The sequence below is a fragment of the Rattus norvegicus genome, chromosome 5 (genome assembly GCF_036323735.1).
Source record: "Rattus norvegicus strain BN/NHsdMcwi chromosome 5, GRCr8, whole genome shotgun sequence".
NCBI classification, from domain to species: Eukaryota; Metazoa; Chordata; class Mammalia; order Rodentia; family Muridae; genus Rattus; species Rattus norvegicus.
In genome coordinates, this window is record NC_086023.1 from 156,597,846 (window position 1) to 156,617,030 (window position 19,185).

Here is a 19,185-nt window from a genome sequence, read left to right on the forward strand (position 1 = left end):
TCATCTATCTATCATCTATCTACCTATCATCTATCTATCTACCTATCATCTATCTATCTATCCATCATCTATCTGTCTGTCTGTGTACCTATCTATCTATCATCTATCTACCTACCTATCTACCCATCAATCTATCTATCATCTATCTACCTATCATCTATTTACCTATCATCTATCTATCTATCTATCTACTTACTTACCTACTTTTATTTTTTTCGTTTGGGTGTTTTGCCTGTGGGAATATGTGTACACTGCATAATGTAGTGCCATGGAATGCCAGAAGAGGGCGTCAGATTCCCTGGAACAGGTTTGAGCCACCACGTGGTCCCTGGGAACTAAACCTGGGTCATCTGTAGGAACAGCCAGTGCTCCTAACCACTGAGTCCCCAAAACGTGATCATTTTAACACGTGCTCATTCTAGGTGACCAATTCTTCACACCTGTTTGCTATATGATAATCTGCGCTATGCTATAATTAAAAAGTTTATTTTCAGCCGGGTAAATGATGGCTCACAACTTTAATCCCAGCACTCAGGAGGCAGAGGCAGGCGGATCTCTGAGTTCAAGGCCAGCTTGATCTATAGTCAGGGCAAGAGAAACCCTCTCTTAAAAAAAGGAAAAAATGGGCTGGAGAGATGGCTCAGCCGTTAAAGGCTAGGCTCACAACCAAATATATAAAAAAAGGAAAAAGTTTATATCTAAGACTGGCCCTGGTCGTGCTGCCACCTTGTGGCCATACTGTTAATACCTGGAACTTCAGGAAGTTCTTCAGTTGTCCTTTTGTGTCCTAGAATGAATGGCTGGAGTGGAGGCCTTCCTAGCATCACAGGTGCAGAGGGACTTTTGAGAATTTTTAACCCTTTGCTAGCTACTCCCGGCCACAGTAAGTGGCTTCTCTATAGGAAGGAAGCAGGCAGTCATGCCACCTTGGGATATTAGACCAACTATCTCAGGAATTCTCACCCCTGCTCCACTCTCCATGCCTGGAGACACAGAGGACCAGTCCCACTACACAGAGGGACAAGCCAAGGTCTGTGGAGGTTGTGAGTCCTGCAGGAAGCTGCTCTTGCAGAAGGTGCTGTGAGGGTCACCTCCACACAGGCAGGTCTTGGGTTTTGTTCATTGCTAAGCCATGATGAGCACGGTCTAGGTTCTTTTTTTTTTTTTTTAACTTATTTATTTATTTTTTTTTTTGGTTCTTTTTTTCGGAGCTGGGGACCGAACCCAGGGCCTTGAGCTTCCTAGGTAAGCGCTCTACCACTGAGCTAAATCCCCAGCCCCAACTTATTTATTTTTATTTTATGTGCACTGGTGTTTGAGGGTGTCAGAGTCCCTAGAACTGGGAGTTGCAGACCATTGTGAGCCGCCATGTCGTTGCTGGGATTTGAACCCAGGACCTCTGGAAGAGCAGCCAGTGCTCTAACCACTGAGCCATCTCTTTGGCCTGTAGTCTAGGTTCTTAATAAATAGTTGTCTCATAAGAGAATGAGTAAGTGGACAAATCACTCGTCCAGCCACTCGAAGCATAGGCCAGTCACTCATTCTCCGTGATCACAGCAGCTTATACTTCCGAGGTATCATCTAATGCCAGGCACCGCTCCCATCCGGGCTTGTGCACTGACTCACAGCACGCTCCCTCCCCCCCCACCCCCAAGAGCAGACTTGACCGTGAGCAATAGTGCCCCCTCTACACACAGCAAGACTGAACCCCAGAGACATGCGGTCTCTCAAGAATCGCAGTTAGAAAGTGACCTTGCCAGGATTTGAACCCAGGTCGGTACAGACCTGCCCAGAGGCCTGGAGCAAGGGAAGAACCAGATGCTAACTGGTCCCAAGCAAGACTGGGAAGTTAGCTCCAGTCAAGCCAGCTATCTTGATCGCTAATCTGTAAAGATGCTAAAGCCCTCGCTGCTTGTGCAAAGGGATGAGGGGCTGCAATTTTGTTCCTGCGTTCTCTCCGTGGCTCAGTTCAAGCTCGGTGGGGGTGAAACTCTGAAATCAGCACCCCATGTACACGCACGTCCACACATGCACGCACATGCACTTGCATTTACACACATACTTCATGTGGATGCAGTTCCCGAGACTTCTAGAATTCTATTTTCTGCAGAGTGTGACGGCACATACACGGATTCTCGAGGCTGGGGCTGGAGGACCATGAGCTCGAATCAACTCTAGGCTACAGAACATCCCCCCGCCCCAAAGACAGGAAATATGATCTACCCGTCCGGAGAGTGCTTACCTAGATGCATGCCGTCTTGGCTTTCATCTCCAGTGCTAGATAAATCAGGCATGGTGGCACAGAGCTGTAGTAGCAGCATTCCAAAGACAGAGGCAAAGGGACCAGAAGTTCATGGTCATAGCCTGCCCAGGCTAAGACATGGTCACAAAAAACAAAACAAAAACAAACAAAACAAAACACAAAAAAAAAACCCAAAACTAATTTGTCCTGTGCAAGCAAACATGAGGATCTGAGATGGATCCCCAGAACCTATGTTTAACATATATGTATACATACATACATACATACATACATACATACATACACACATATATACTGATGTTGGGCAGGGAAGCAAGATGGCAGGTAAGGGTACTTCCCACCAAGCCTGATGGTCTTTCAATATCCCGTGCCCACAAGATGGAGAGAACCATCTCCCAAACATTGTTTTCTGACCTCTACATGGACACAATGACATACATGTATTTAAATGCACACACGTGAGCACGAGCGCGCGCGCGCACACACACACACACACACACACACAAGCCTGGTGTGGTGGCACTTGTTCCTATGCTGGGGAGGTGGAGACTGGGATGCTGGTACTCAGTGACCAACCAGCCTTGCCTACTTGCTAAGTTCTCTCTAGGTCAATAAGAGACTTTGTCCCCAAAATCAAGGTGAATGGCATCTGAGAAATGACACGCTTGTCTTCTGGCCTGCGCATGTGCCCGTGCAACCCCAAGTGCACGCGCCCAATTTGTTTTTTCATCTCCGAGATCTGGCTCCTCTCCCTGGCAAGACTTCCACATCCCACCAGAGGTCGCTCTACCTTGGGACCCTACCTCTCTCAGATGGCATAGCCTCTCCAATTGCCCCTCCAGGAAGGGGGTGAGTTGGCCCCTAGAAAACTGTACCCACGCCACCAACTGGCCCGCTGCCTCAGGCCTTTGGTCTCCAGCCTCTCTCTTCCCATTTACCCTAAGTCTTTCTGACACCTAGCTCTGCAGAGCCTACGTTTCCGTCTTTGGCTGCCATTCAGGGTCTGCCAGCAGCCTGTCAGCCGCCTTCCCACTGGATGTCTACCCAGTGTCTCAGTGAATTATCTTTCCACAAGCTAAGAAACTGCCTACAGCTGCTAGTAAGACAGCTCTCAGACCCGAGGCACAGGGCTTCCGAGGCGCAGCCCCAGGGACCTCTAGGAGCAAATTCGTTGCCAGTATTTTGACTGCCATGTTGAAGTGACACCGGAAGACCTGTGAGCTGCTGTAGGCCAAGTGGACACCCACGTTCCAAGCGGACCACTCTGAAGAGAAAATGTGTGAGTTCCCCCACAGACTGGTGAATGCTTGCACCAAGCTTGGCAGGGATTCTGGCCCAGATTGTCTGGGTTTGATTCTTGGTGGCATTTAACAAGATAGCCCTGGAGAGATGACTAACTTCTCTGCACCTAAGATACCTTGAGCATAAAAAAAATACGGACAGGATTCAAGCAGGACTGGGGGTTAGGTAAGACGACTCACGATACCTAAATGACTTAGCGCAGGGCCCAACCTTTTGTAATCAACCTTTTTGGGGTTCATCCGTTTCATCTTTTTCTGGGGCTTGGTCCAGGCTGGTGACATGTAGCAAGGCCCATGCTGGGTCACTGAGAGTAAAGAGATGGAGAGAGCGTTCTCAAGGGATCAATTACCCAGATCTAGGTCCAGCCACAGGGACCAAGGCAGAAATGCTCACCCGAGCCCAAGAGAGGAGGTGAGCCAGAGGCGGTGCCAAGGCAGGAAAGGGAGAGGACCACCAGACCGGGGCTGAACTACAAGGATACCTCAGGTCAGTCCCGCACTGTCCGGACCAAACCCACCTCCCATCCCTGGGCCCATAACCAGCTTGGCCAAGAGAACCAGTCCACAGGGAGGAGAGTAGAGGCGTTGAAGGCATTTTATTCATGGAAACACTCAGGTTCAGGGGAGATGGCTACTAGTTACAAGCTCTAAGGCTCTCGTCAAACAGCCATGGGCTGGGGCACCCCCAGGGAGGGGGTGAGCTGGCAACCCCCTGGACACAATGGTGCCAGCAGATAAGGAGACAGAGGGCCCTTCCTCGCCACCTGCCCTGCCCTAAGGTTAAAGTGCAGCTGGGAAGAAGGAGTGGATAGAATAAGGAGCTAGAGAAAGCTGAGGTCAGCAGGGGCCCTAGGCAGGGGCCTCCTGTCCACTACGGTCCCAGGTGATGGGGATAAACTGTCACCTCTTTCAGAAAGACCAGCCCCAAGGACGGCAGGACCGGTTGCAGCTGTTTTCAGAAGAGTCCAGAACTTGGGGAGAGCAAAGAGCTAAGATCTCTGGAGGGAGGGACAGGGTGTGGGGGAGGGGGATCTTCTTTCTTCTTCAGTGACACTCTGGCACCTGAGTCAGCAGGGTCCTGCCCCAGCCTGACTCCTAAGCCACTCCATTGAAGGGGTTACATGAGGGGAGGCCTTTAGGGAAACCTATGGGGCTGGAGTTTCCGACTTCTGCCAGCTGTCTTCCTACCTAGATCCTCCTGCAAAGGGGATGCTGACATGATACCCACCCTCTGCCCGTCACTGGGGATCCTGCCCCATCCGTTGTCTGGGTCCTGACCTGGGCCTGCCCTATCTGAGGATCTCAGTCATCCTCAGCAGCTCAACCTGCTTCCTCTCTATCCAGAGGGCTCCTCTCCAGAAGGCTGAAAGGAAAGACCACACTTCACCTTCCAAAAGAAAAGTCCCAAAGATGTCTGCTTCCTCCCCTCATCTTGCATATATTAAATCGTGCAGCTTGGCTCCAGCCCCTCCCTTCAGATCTCCATGGCAACCAGGCAACATTCCAAGTCCATCTAGTGCCAGAGGGGGAGGGGGGCCTCTGCCTCTCCCCTCCCTCTTCCCTGGAGGGTGGGACCAGACATTCCACAGGGGACAAGAGGGGAGGAAGAGTTGGGGGCCCTCAGTCCTCAGCCCCCTCTTCCTCAACTTGAGGGGCTCCAGGAGGTTCTTCAGGTTCAGGGGTCTGGCCACCAGGGTGGGGATGGGAGTGGGAGTGCGATCCTGGCTGGGAGCCTGGCCCATCTTCACCCTGCATGTAGACGTTCAGGCCCTCATGACTGGGTTCCTTGCCGCAGGCTTGGCAGCTGCAGTGTACAATCTTCTCAACCAGCTTGTCCACCCTGGGCACCTCCTCGTGGCCGGGGCACTCCAAGGTCACCTGGGTGGGGCAGAAGCAAGAAAAGGGATGCTTCCTGACGTTTGGGCAGGTGGAGAGACCCCCAAGAATAACACATCTTTGGGAACCAAATATCTCATCCCATGTTCTGTGAACCCATATGAGGGGCTTGAGGGGACTGAGCCCCTGAGGGAATTTCTATTTCTCCTCCTCCTCATCCTTGTCTTCATCCTCGTCCTCCTCGTCCTCGTCCTCCTACTCCTTCCCCTTCTAGTGTACTTTTTTTTTTTTTTGGTTCTTTTTTTCGGAGCTGGGGACCGAACCCAGGGCCTTGCGCTTCCTAGGCAAGCGCTCTACCACTGAGCTAAATCCCCAGCCCCTCTAGTGTACTTTTTTAAAGATTATTTTATGTGAGTACACTGTAGCTGTCTTCAGACACACCAGAAGAGAGCATCAGATCCCATCACAGATGGCTGTGAGCCACCATGTGGTTGCTGGGATTTGAACTCAGGACCTCGGGAAGAGCAGTCAGTGCTCCTAACCACTGAGCCATCTCTCCAGCCCCCTCTCATCTTCTTACACAACTCTCATCTTCTCTCATCTTCCTACACACAGCGCTACCATTCCCCTGGGCATGTGGGTGGGGGTAAATCCACCCTCACACACATACTGTGCTCCCAGTGAACCTGGAGGCAAATCCTGACCCCTTTCTCAGGTCTTCAGGACCTTCAGGCTGGTCCTGGCTGACCTTACCATGCCAGACCCTGCTGCACTAACAGTAACTCTCACTGCCTGATCTGCCCCCAGAGACTGCTAAGTCCTTCCTTCTTCATAGAAGGTTCTGGCTCCCTCACTGGTCCCAAACTCTGCACAATTCTGATCCTAACTCAGCAATGTTCACTCTATAGCAAGCTCCTTAGCAACCTGACCCTTACCTTGTAGTCATGTCCTTTCTCCCTCCCCCTCCTTTCTTCTACAGAGCATCTACTCCATGACTGCTCTCAGGCACAGGTGCAGTTAGGGCACAAATGCAGGTGAGGCACAGGTACAGATGGGGCACAGGTGCATGTGGGGCACAGGTCAGGTGGGGTACAGTTGCAAGTGCGGTACAGTTGCAGGTGGCACACAGGTGCAGGTGAGGCACAGGTACAGGTGGGGCACAGGTGCAGGTGGGGCACAGGTGCAGGTGGGGTACAGTTGCAGGTGGGACACGGGTTCAGGTGAGGCACAGGTACAGGTGAGGCACAGGTGCAGGTGGGGTACAGGTACAGGTGGGGTACAGATGCAGGTGGGACACAGGTGAAGGTGGGGTACAGGTACAGGTGGGGTATACTTGCAGGTGAGGCACAGGTGCAGGTGAGGTACAGTTGCAGGTAGGGCACAGGTGTCTGATATATTAGGAAACCTGTGCATGTGTCAGCTGCCCAAAGCAAAGGTACACAGTGCTTGAGAGCCTACGGCGCAGCTTGACTGGGTCAGAGGGTCTGGAACAATGCCCTTGAGGAAATAATGCTGAGTCAAGAGCTAAAGAACTAGTAGAAATTAACTAGCTGAGGGGGTGGCCTGGGGAGGGGTGGTGGTTCAGAACAAAGCATGGGGCATATGCAAAGATCCTGGGGTGGAAAGAACAAAGCAGGTAAGAAGGGCTAAAATGAGATGGGTTAGGTAAGTGTCAAGTTGCTGGCGAGGAAGGAGGTTCTAAGAGAGTGCTGGGAGAGCCGAGTGGGGCAGAGAACGGCAGAGATTTCAATAACAATGAATGAGGACTGAAGAGCTGTGGTCTCTGTGACATGGATAGAACCTCAGAGATATCTGGAATCTTCTACAGGTTTGTATCAGACTGAGAAGCCCTGGAGAAAGGTCCCCATGTATCCCCAGCAGGAACCCTGCAGCCTGCACACACGGTGAGTATCCGAGGCCTCCTGCTCTGGCCCGGGGATCGGACAGCTGTACTCACAATCTCCCACATGGACTGGGCCGGCATGCAGGAGTCACAGTGCACCAGGGACTCTGTGGACTGCGGGAAGGTGTTGGGGACGCTGTAACTGAAGCATTGTCCTAGGCACGCCCTGTGGGAGGAGATGTCACTGAGCTCGCTCTCCAGAGGGGAGGCAGGGATGGGCAGTCCTGATGTCCCTCACCCCTCCCTCGGTCCCTGTCCTCACTCTCTTCCTCCCTCCCAGAGTCGCACCTGTTCTGGATAGACTTGGCCTCACAGCCGCTGTGGCCCACAATCTGCGTGATGTTCTTGGCTTCGCACCAGGCACTCTTGTCCGGAAACAGGGCCAGCTTGTTGATGGGTGGCGGGGCAGCCAGCAACATGACAGGGAGAACAGTCCCCACCAGGACCCAAAGCATTGTGCCTGTCACCTCCGGAGCCCTGGAACTAAACACAGGTGGCAGGTGAGGTACAGTATGGCCTCAGAGATTAGAGCAGGGGTGTCTTCCAAACATCGATCTGATTCCAGGATTCAAAGTCCACAGACAAACCAGTAACCTTTTTTTTTTTTTTTTTTTTTTTGAGATATGGTCTTATGTAGCCCAAGCCGACCTCAAATTAAGTCTGTATCGAAGGATGACTTTGCACTCCTAATTATCCGGATTCCACCTACCTATGGTAGCCCTGTGCCCAGCTCCAAATACACCTTGGACCTCTCTAAACCTCGGAAGCTATGTAGCATTGCACCTGGCAGCATTGGGGAACGGTCCTCGGCGAGATAGTTACTGATGTCAGACTGGGAGTGCGCCTCAGTGGAGCAGTGTGTGTGTGCCTAGCTTGCTCAAGGTCTCAGGATTGGATCCCTCTTATTATAAACTCAAAGTAATCCTTTGATCACAGCCTTAGAGACGGCTGGCCATGCCTCCTAAAAAGACATTGATACTCAGCTCTATGACACTCAGTCAGATGTGTTTCTTCTTAAGATTCCCCACCAGGGTGTAGCACACATCATTACCCCCAGGCGGATCCTAACCATTTTACGGAGTTCTCTGCTTCGGGACTAAGACGGTAAATTTCATGGTCAGCCACAAGATGGCGCTGCAGGACAAAGTCTGTGTTTAAAGGCGCCACTCCGAGGGGGATTTCTGCCGCCTTCCTTAACTTTATCTTCTGTAGGCGGCACCCACTACCCCATCACACCGCGCGCACACACCTCAGAATTCCCTGGGGACTTATGGTGTGAAAGCTCCTATCTGGGATAGGATTCACACTTCCTCGGGGTGGTCTGATAGGTCCAGTCAGGAAATAAACGCAGCTCAGTCGGGAACTGGATGAGCTTGCCCGTGGGGCAGCGAAGCAGGAACATATACCTTTAGTTCTCCATGGGGAAGCCATATACCGGGCCTGGGGAAGCCATGTACCAGACCTATCTCCCACCCCACCCACTGGAAAGTGGTGGAGGTGACAGAGGCAGGTGTTTTGCACAGTGTCTAGGGAGGTGACAATGAGAACCCAGGTGTGCTGAGGGAGTGGGATGCCAGGGAGGGTCATCGAGCACTCTTCCTTCCTCCCAGATATTGCTCTTCTGATTCAGAGGTCTTGGTCCCTGATGATGATCTCTGTCCGTGGCTTGACAGGGGTGGGGACAGCTGGGGGTGGGGCTGAACATCGTGCCTCGATCCTGATCACTTTCTGCTGTGACCTACACAACCCAGATTCACCGACAAGATCTACAGCAAACCTACATTTTTAGAGCAAGCACACCTGAATGGAACCGACTGGACTCCTTCCTAACTGCTACTCAACAGACTCCTGCTCCTGAGAGACCCCCTGTCTTCCCTCAGGAACTAGCCTGAACCAATGTATGGCCTTGGCCTTTTAAAGCATTCCAAAGCCCATAGAAAAAGACCAGAGCCCCTGGGTCCTCCCTCTGCTGGACTAGTCCCTCTCGAAATCAGAGAGGTCCCTGCTATATCATCTAAATCTGTGACACTTTCTTGGCAATGACAGGCAGGAAGTGAGTAAGACCCAAGTAGGTAGTGAAGCTAACTCCATAGGAGTTAGGTTTGCAGTCCGAGCTGAGTCTTGACAGTAGTCAAGAGATGGACATGTGAGTCTGACTTACACCGAGAGATGAGGCTTGAAGCTGCCAACATCAGGACTGGCTGAAGTGGTGATCAGCCTGGAGGTTAACCACAAAGCTACCTGAAGACGGGATAAGGGGACATTTGCAGGGTCCCTAGCACAGAGAGAGCAGGGTGTTATTAGAGCTGGCAGACGTTGAGGAGAAACAAGACAGGCTGAGTTAGAAACCTGCCTGCTTTTTCTTCCTTTCTAGGTGCCCGGTGGAATAAGGATTAGCCATGCCTTTCAGAAGAGTGCTACATCCCAACCCACTATGCCCTGACCAGGACCTTGGAGCAGAACACTGGGACCATGCTCCACCTCCCCAGGACACAGCCAGACCACCAATAGACCGGACCTTTATCCCTGGAGTTCCCAGTGTTTGATTTCTGTAGCCTAGGAGTTGTATGGCTTTAAGAGAGACTTTATCTCTCACAGCCTACTTTCCTTGGCTATAAAGGAGAAACACAGCTCCTTCTCAGAACTGGGAGCTGTACCAGCACCCAGCACTTGGCACTCAGCCTCCAGCACCCAGCATCCAACACCCAGCCTCCAGCACTCAGCATCCAACATCCAGCCTTTAGCACCCAGCCTCCAGCATTCAGCATCCAACACCCAGCCTCCAGCACCCAGCCTCCAGCACCCAGCACCCAGTATCCAACACCCAGCCTCCAGCACTCAGCATCCAAAACCTAGCATCCAGCACCCAGCACTCAGCATTCAATACCCAGTACTCAGCATCCAACACCCAGCATCCAGCACTCAGCACCCAGCACTCATCCAATACCCAGCATCCAGCACCCACCCACACCAGCTCACTTTCCAGGATCATGAGTAAAGCTGAGCAGTGTCAGAAAGAAAGCAAAACTTGCTGTTAGGAAGCCCCCCTTTATCCCTCACACCCTACCCAGAGGCCATGGTGCTCTCCCCTCACCGGTGCACGTTTAATCTTCTGTTGATTATACTCGCTTATGTTCACAACCAGCAACTCAGCTCATCTCTGTCTAAGCAGCATTTGGATTTTCCCTTCCTGGGCCTTCAGAGCCTCACCCAGTTTCTCATACCTTCCACCCCGAAGGTCACGCAGAGTGCCAGAGAGCCAGGGCAGAACCGGAGTCAGCCAGTCATCTGCCCAATCAACACCAGACTCTGCAGAGCTTGTCCCAAGACATTTCCAGTCACAGAGAAGAGCCACGGCCCCCCTGTGGGCCATCTCATTCCCTGTAGCTGGCACTCCTTTTCTGGGTTCTTCGAGGAAGGTGAGAGAAGGGAGGGTATAGCCGGAGGGCCCTACATTTACCCACAGGAGAAACATAGACATGGCTTAGTGAGGAGGGTAGAAGATCATAATTCTGGGTCGAACAGAGGATGACAGATGGGTACTGGTGAAGACTGAGGGAGGGAGCTCCTGGCTGAGAGCAAAGGCCAAAGGAGGGCCCCAAAGCCTCTCCAACATGGCAGGGAAATGTGGGTCCTAACTACAGTTGCTGTTGGAAAGGCTGTACCACGTCAGCTTACAATCACTGTATCCGGGCAGGCCCCATCTCTCCCACCGTTTACATAAAGAACAGGGCGGCTGGAATTTGTGTGAGCTTCTATGTCTTGACAGTAGGAAAATCCAAGGCTTGATCCTGAGCAAATCAGGCAGTCACCCTCGCAGGTGGAAGGCTCACAGAAGTGAGGAAAGGGGAGAGCAAGAAATGGGGAGAGGTGTCCAGGGAGTGGGGAGCTGGGATGGGATTCGGGGTCTCCTGGGAGCTGCTCTCCTCTCCCCGTCAGAACTCTGGTGCTCACCCACTGCTTCCTCTGAGACCTGGATCCACAGAGATCCAGTGTGAGCTCCACTCCTGAATCCCCAAAGATAAGCATAAGGTCACCGCAGAACCTGGTTCCTGGGCTCTGGGTACTAGAGAGGAGTGTCCCATTGGGAGTTCAGTGGCATCCTTAGCAGAGGTGGAGTTTATACAGGTGCTCACCCTGGCCACACCTCAGACCCGGGAATGGGGCGGACATTTCTAGTGAACCTCTCTCGGGGTTCTGCATTCTGATAGGTGCAGACTTTCTTTCCAGCTCCCCGTAGAGAGAGCCTTACCTTTTCTGAATTGCCATTCACTCACACACAAAGGAAGCCCCCACAGGGTGACCCATGCACCTCACACAGGCTAAGACGAGGCTCACTCTTCTCTCCCAGGCAGGAAGAGGGCAGAGAGTGCTGTGGTAGCTTCCCAGGGCCCTTGGCTCACAGGGCCCTTCGGGAATGCCAGGGGGTGGAGCTGTGAATACACAGGGCTTGGCTCACCCCATACCTGCCAGACTCCACGACTGCCCTGAGACTCTCTAGAAAGGTAGAAGCCCTGGGCCTAACTTACAAAATCAAAACGCCAAAGACCAGTCAAACCGTTCAGGGGTATGACCTGAACAGGCATTTATCTGTGTTCCCCACATGAATCTGAGGCCCAGCCATGTCAGGAACTGTGCCCCCCCTTTTTCCCCCCACAGAAAGACCCCTTAATGTCACGACTGACAGAGTCCCCTGGACTGCACGGCTAATGCCTAACGCCTACAGCAGGATGGGACTTAGTTCTCAAGGACTTGGCTACGAACAATACCACCCACTAAAGCCTAAAGTACAGCAAAGGGGTGACTTGAAGTGTAGAGGGAATAATTGACTACCACTCCCCCTAGCTTCCCATTTATTTATTTATTTATTTATTTATTTATTTATTTATTTATTTATTTTAAATTTCGAGACAGGGTCTTACTATGTACCCCGGTTGTCCTGGAACTCACTATGTAGACCAGACTGGCCTTGAACTCAGAGACCTGCCTGCCTCTGTCTCCCGAGTACTGGGATTAAAGTCATGAAACACTTATGCCTGGCCCCTCATTTCCTCGCTTGTTAAATATGAAAAGTCAGGACCCTTCAATCCCCACAAGAATTTTCAAGGTAAGTCGTACCCACACACCCCCAGGCTTCTTACACACACACACACACACACACACACACACACACACAGAGAGAGAGAGAGAGAGAGAGAGAGAGAGAGAGAGAGAGAGAGAGAGAGTCTTTCCTCCGCTCCTCACAATTACCGCTGGCTCAGGTTCAAATCTCTGATCAACCACCCGAGCACTGTGTGCCTCAGTTTTCTCATCTGTAGTGTGGGAACAGTAGAGGCCACTCCCCCCAGGCAGCTGTAAGAGTTAAACTGAAGAGTGTGTATAAGGTTGTCACTGTGAGGCTACAGCTTCAAGAAGCCACCATGAGGAGCAAAGGCTTGCCCTCACCCCGGGCCTCTTGTTTAATCCTTAGTGTTTCTCAATCCGGGAAGCATCTGCCAAGTGATAGGGATTTAGGGGATACCTTGAGTTGACATTTAAGCAAGCAACAAGATGGCTGGGGACGGTTTCAAAGGGGCCAAGTGTCACTACCACACTTACTTGCCAGGGCAGGAGTGGAGGCAAGTACTCACTGAACTCTACCCCTTCGGAAGACAGGGGCTTTGTGAGTAAGCCCCTCTCGAGTCTAGCTACCGAGAGCGGGCTATGCCTGGTGCCCACTGCGCATGCGGCTGGTGGAGAGGGTGTGGTGCTTGTGGCCGCTGCCCTGGGCTTGGGGATCAGCAGGGTGGGGCAATCCTCCAGGTCTTGGAAAGAGTACAGGGACTTCCTTGAAGGGATCAACTGAAAAACCGCTGCTGGGGAGGGGGCGAAGCCGTATCCGGCCTGAGGTGCAGCTCACACCAGCCAGGCCCGGCTCTAGATTCCTGGGTGCTGAGGGAGAGCGGTACCCCAGAATTAGTGTCATAGGGGCAAGGCTGTTCATATAGAGCGTGTCAGTGACCTGTATTTCACCTCTGTAAGCCTCACGCTTACTTACCACCTGTGCAATAGACCTCGGCCTAGCCTGGGAACATCTGGCTTAGTCGAGCCCCTTGGGGAGAGTCTGGCTCCAGTGTGCCGCTGGAGGCCACAAGGATTCCATGACCCCAGGAGCACCACAGGGTGACTTTCCTTCCTTCAGCTCCAGGGCAAAGCCTGAAAAAACTGTGCAGTGGGTTGATACCCCGGGGGTCTGTCCCCTGCCACCCAAGCCTACCTCCTACGGCCAGGTAGCTAGCTCCACTTCCAAGCTCTGGGTATTCATTCCTATGCAGACAATCAGGTCCCACAGACCCTTCTGCCCATAGACCAGAAACCGTCTCCAAAACAAATGTATGCTAACTACCGGCTGCAGGGCAGGCCTACACATCTGCTCAACAGAAGTTCCCCTCAGACCTCACCAACAACCCTGCCCACCCCACAGCCTCCGACCCCTGGGGTTGCCAGTGGGAGGAAGGAGCTGAAATTTCACTTTAAGGAGGCTGTACCTCTGGCTAGGACACAGCATCCACTCCCCTGTCTACCCCTCCAACACACAGGCCCAGGAGAGAGGTCTGGCTTTTCAGGGAAGGGTGGAGAGGGGTGGGGGTTGGGGGGTCACCAAGGAAACGCCCCAGCCTTGTCTCTTCTTTGGCTCTAAGTCAAGGCAAACCCGCCCAAATGGTTCCAGCATCCGTGGGAGTCTCGGGAGGCTGGCTGCTCAGTGACAAAGAGTGGGGGGCTGCCTGTTGACAACTTACTTCCCCACTCTCAGTCTGTGCCAGCGGGCTGTTTTCCTGGGGTGTTCCGAGTTTCAGGCTGGTGGCTTCCAGCTGGGCAAGGGCCTTGGAAAGCCTGCAAATGTGGCTTTCTCTCTTGATGCCCCCCATCCCCACCCCCACCCCCCAGCCTGGCCAAGGCAAGCAGCTGCCCCCTTTAGTGACGCTTGTAAAAGAACATCGCCTAGCCCGGGAGCCAGAGCCGGCTGGAGGGCAGGTGGCCGGCAGCAGAACCCTGCGGTGAACACTGCCTCACTGGGGTGGAATGCTTACAAGGCTCTACCCGCTGGAAACGCCAGCTAGCTCAGGCAGGCGGGCGCTCCCGCTTGTTCTCTCTCTCTCCCTCTCTGCCCCTGCAAGTGGGGGTGGGTGACACCGGCCAGACTTTGGAGCAGGGAAGAGGAGGATTTGGGGTCTTTTGTAGTGCCAGAGGAACTCTCCACGAGCCCAGCTGGGGGACCGCGCCTCGGAAGCTGGGGCAGGATACTATGATTTGGAGAGAGGAGGTCAGGGTGGTTCTCCGCGACCGAGGGAAAACAGAGAGACAACACGAAAGCAGAGACACAAGCTCAGAGAAAGTGAAAAACGGGGCGAAAGGGACAGCGGGAGGGACAGAACTAAGAGAGCATGGGGGCGGAAATGGAGCGATGGAGAGCCAGAGACCTGTGGATGGGAGACAGGGACCGATTGAGCAGCAGCTACGAAGGGACCAGGATAGATCCAGAGGACGCGTGAGTCCAGTGTCCCAGCGCTGCCCGGCGCCTGCCGGGCGACGCTCTCCCTCCTACTCTCAGTCTTGGCGGTGAAACTCCTACAAGAAACGGAGCCCCGGGGCGCGGCTGGCGACCGGCTCCGGACGCCGCCGGTGCCCCTGGCCACTCGGGAGCCGCGCCCACGTCCGGAGCGCGGGCGATCGGAGGCTCCGGGCTGGCCGCCGAGCTGCGCAACGCAGAGGTCGCGGGCTGGCGGGGAGTGGAGAGAAACTGCTGGGCTCAGGGGACACTGCAGGTCGCAGAAGCAAAGGGACCCCAGCTACCCCGCTCCGGCGTGCGGGCCCGGGCGAGACTTACCGCGCGCGGCGGCCGCGAAGAGCGCGGCGCGTCCTCTTAGAGGTCTTAGAAAGTGGGATGCGAGCCGCGGGGGTCGCAGGCCCGAGGTCCTCGGGCTGGGACGGCCCCGCGAGGCTCGGCTGTGCTTCGCTGCTGGCCGTCTGCGGCCCCGGGCGGGCGCGAGGCGCGGGGGAGCGGCGGGCCGAGCGCCTCCGACGTCAGGGTGTCTCAGTTCCAAATAGGGAGCGAGGGCGGGGGCAGCGGCGGCGAGGGGAGGGATCGCGCGGGCAGGGCGGGCGGGCGAGCAAGCGAGCGAGCGAGGGCCGCTCCCTCCGCGCGCGAGCAGGGGTGCCGGGGCCATGGGCCCTGCACCCCCGACGGCCAGGACAGAAATGAAAGGGCACGAGCCAGGCGCCCGGCCGCTTCCCAGGCTTTGGTTTTACTCCGCCTGGCTTTTCTAGGTTGTCAGGTCTTGCCATGCCTTGGAGTGACAATAGTGGACCTTTGGAATCCTTGGAGTGGGAGCCTGGCCTTGGACGCGGGCTGGGAGTGGCGCTCCAGCCTATTGGGGGTTCCAACACCAGGAACCCATCCGAAGCAGTGCCCGATCTTCCCTCAGAAGGTTGGGTTCTGATCTGTTCTGTGTTCTTGCCTCTTGACTTTCAGTTGCCTCGAAACAACTTAGCTGGAGCATCCAGAGAAAGATCTGAGAGGCCAAACCCGACTCACTCTGGTTCCTTGAAGAGAAGACAGTGCAGTTCCTTTCAGGGAGGGATTAGCTACCTAAACCCAATAAGGTGGATTGCACTGGGGTAGCCTGGTCCATCCTAGTAAGAAGAGAGCTCTGGATCGGTGCTGTAGTTCAGTTGGCAGAGTGCTTACCCATCATGCAGGAAACCCTGGCCTCTATTCCCCAGCATCCCATAAACTGGGTCTAGCAGTATCCACGAAAGGTCAACTAAAATAGCAAGTTCCAGGCCAGCCTATGAAGAAGAGGAAGAAGGTAGTGGGCCTTCTCTGTTTCTTGAAGGTGATAGACTGGGGCACCATCAAAAAGAATTGTGAGACTTGGGGATCTATCTGTGTCTGTTATATGAGCCCATTTATTTATTTATTTTTCTTCTTTTTCTCTTTTTTCGGAGCTGGGGACCGAACCCAGGGCCTTGTGCTTGCTAGGCAAGCGCTCTACCACTGAGCTAAATCCCCAACCCCATGAGCCCATTTATTAAGCCATTCAGTTGCACTCAGCCCTGCCCATCTGATGTCTCCAAGTGGTCAAGCATGGAGAGTGGGGAGTGGCAAAGAGGCCTCCTAGTGGGCTAACGGCCACACCATGGCTGCCCCAGGCAATCTGCTCTTCACCCCAGCTGTGCTGTTCCTCCGACTAGAATTTTTCCTTCATCTCCCTTTCAACACATCCTTCATCTACCAGCTAGAAAGCTTTCCCAAGATCCTCGGGTGACATACACTTCCTCCTCTTCCAGGAGTGATCTTGCAGTCTGGGATACATCTGTTCCTGCTAATCTCTCTTTATGATCTCCTCCATCAATCCCCTGAGGGTAGGACCCTTCATTTTGTTTTAGTGTTATCCCCCATTTAATAAATGCAGAGAGCTCAGAGACAACTTAAGTAGTTCATCAAAAAGTTATACAGTATGAAGCTAAGGTTTGGAGGACCATGCACTCCAGAAACCACCCTTGCTACATTGTAGCTTGTGTAGGCCATTTTACAGCCAAAGCTTGCCAGCAGTCTCACCTCAGACCTTGGAGAGGATAGGAGTGGATGTCTACAGTTCTGTAGATTCTCTAAGAACCCAGCCTATTCCCAGTAGACACGTAATCCCTACATTTGGAAGGTAGAGACTGAAGGGTCAGGAGTTCAAGACCAGCTTCTACTAGTTACATGCTAACCTGGGCAATGTGAGACTCTGGCTCAAACAGAACAGGAGTTGATGAGATGCCTACGATGGTAAGGCCACTGACAACTCTGACAGCTGAGTCTAACAACCTGAGTTCAATCCCCAAGACTTATTATTTTAGGAAAGAACTGACTCCTGCAAGCTGTCCAGAATGTTCCACAGCAGGTTTAGACTTTAGACACCTAATCAAGGATGTGGGGTTTGAAGCTGAGTTACATCACGTGATGACAGGAAGCTTCAGCATGGGCAGAGAACCTGCCTAGAAAGGGACTCAATATCTTTTAGCTGCTACCATTTTATACCCAGCTAAGCAGTCTGCTGTATCTCATCTATTCTTTCCCACAAACCCATTGCTCCCATTGCACTAGTGAGAACAAAAGTGTCATTAGCCACCACCCCCACACAAGATCACATTAATAGTGTCTGACAAAGGATAGATTTGAATGTACAACCCACAGTCCTATGCTCAGCACACACTCTTGGCTGCCTCAGAGCCCCTCCCATTGGGATGCTGCACCCCTGGGATCCAGGATAATGGGGCCCTAGCAGGAAAAGCAGAACCTGTCAAGTCAGAGTCTCCAAGCTCCAGGAGATACACCTGGTTGGCAGCACAGCTCCAGCTGCCCAGGCAGGCCTGGCTGGCACAGGGCATGGGCTCATGGCCAGAGCCTGCTGGCCCTGGGCCAATCTCTTGGGGCCAAGTAAAGTGGGGCCCAGAGCTGAGAGCTGAATGCCCTTCTCCCCAGCTCATTAGCAAACATCTGGGCTCAGGAAAATGACTGACCTAGAATGTGACTGGGCTTCAAGGAGCTGCCCCCTCCAGTCGGGGGTGGGGTGGTAGGGTGGGGTGGGGGTGGAGGGTGAGCTCCCTCCTGCAGGGCATGGGGCTCCAGCCAGCAGTTTCCTCTAATCCTGTCAGCCTGACCTCCTTGGGGGTCCAAGCCTCTGCAGTCTCATGAAGAAGAGTCAGAGCAGCCAAAAGCCTTCCTTCTTGCCCAGGCCCACAGCCTGAAAGCATCCACAGCAACCCTGTCATGGTGGTTACGGAAGAGCCGGGGTCTCCCTACATGGTCTGACTCCATGTTACCATTCATGGTCTCTGGGGCTCTGTGCAAACCTGGTGCCTTGGTTTCTCCATCTGTCCAGTGCAGTCAGGAAGAACATATAGTCCAGGCAGGTGCTAACGTTCATTCATTCATTGATTTAACAAATATTTATTTTGTCTGCCATGTGCCGGGCAGCCATGAGATGCTGAGGACCTACACGAACTACATCAGCAAATCTTCCAGAAACTTAAACACAGAGAGGGAGACATCACAGACAGTCAACGGATGGGAGGATTTTAGGCTTGTGTGTGAGTAAGGCGGTGGGGGAGGGGAGAGCTGCTGAGAAGCTTCCAGAAAACAAGGCAAAGGGGTGATGTTTAAGGTGAGATTCTGAGAAGGAGCCAGGACTGAAGGAGATAAATGGATGCAAAGCGCTGGGCACGGTTCCTGGAAAATAGCACGTGCTCCATAAAATGAAAGCTATTTTAGGGAGGAGGATCGGATATACAGCTCAGCAAAGGCGCTGGACTCAGGTTCTCTGGACCGAGTCCAGGTGCTAGCACAAGGCTTCCTCGCCTTCCTCTGGGGATGAGGCTTGCAGAGCCTCAGTTTCCTCACCTGGCAATTAGGGTGCAACTGAGAGGGACAGGCAGTTGAAGGCTGCTGGGGGAGTGAGTCACAGCCCTCCACGGTGTTGACTCTGGTAAGTTGCCCTTGCTCCAAAAAGTAGCTGTACCTTTGTTCCTGTAGGCAACTCTACTGAAACTCCGTGGGTCAGGGCTGGACGGGTGGATCAGTGGTTAAGGGCATGTACGGCTCCTCCTGAGGACCCAAGTTTGACTCCCAGCACCCACATCAGAGTTTGATTTCCAGCACCCACCTATAACTCCAACTTCAGGGGAGCTTGATGCTCATATGCAGACTCCCTCATATCATATATCTAATTCAATGGATGACAAAAATACATACATATACATACACATACATGCATGATACATACATGCACGCATACATACACATGACATGAAGGTAGGAAGGGTACTTACTGAGAAGGTAGATTCAGCAGGAAGAG

The 19,185-nt window shown here is 53.2% G+C and overlaps 1 protein-coding gene and 1 long non-coding RNA gene across 3 annotated transcripts; one reads left to right on the plus strand and one right to left on the minus strand.

Annotated features, from left to right (window-relative positions):
• Positions 1-1,615: 1,615 nt before the first annotated feature.
• Positions 1,616-11,045, plus strand: LOC120103015 (uncharacterized). 2 transcript variants are annotated; one of them, XR_005505062.2, is made up of 4 exons: positions 1,616-3,542; positions 6,380-6,434; positions 7,229-7,304; positions 9,678-11,045. It is a non-coding gene; the product is annotated as an uncharacterized LOC120103015 (long non-coding RNA). The 2 variants fall into 2 exon arrangements; XR_010066707.1 differs by lacking the exons at positions 1,616-3,542; positions 6,380-6,434 and having other exon boundaries at positions 7,032-7,304.
• Nbl1 (NBL1, DAN family BMP antagonist) lies at positions 4,141-15,337 on the minus strand. The gene is made up of 4 exons (NM_031609.2): positions 15,171-15,337; positions 7,592-7,786; positions 7,358-7,469; positions 4,141-5,442 (listed from the first exon to the last, which is right to left on the minus strand). Exons 2-4 carry the CDS (start codon positions 7,756-7,758, stop codon positions 5,185-5,187), a joined length of 537 nt encoding a protein of 178 aa, NP_113797.2. The 5' UTR covers positions 7,759-7,786; positions 15,171-15,337; the 3' UTR covers positions 4,141-5,184.
• Positions 15,338-19,185: the final 3,848 nt, after the last annotated feature.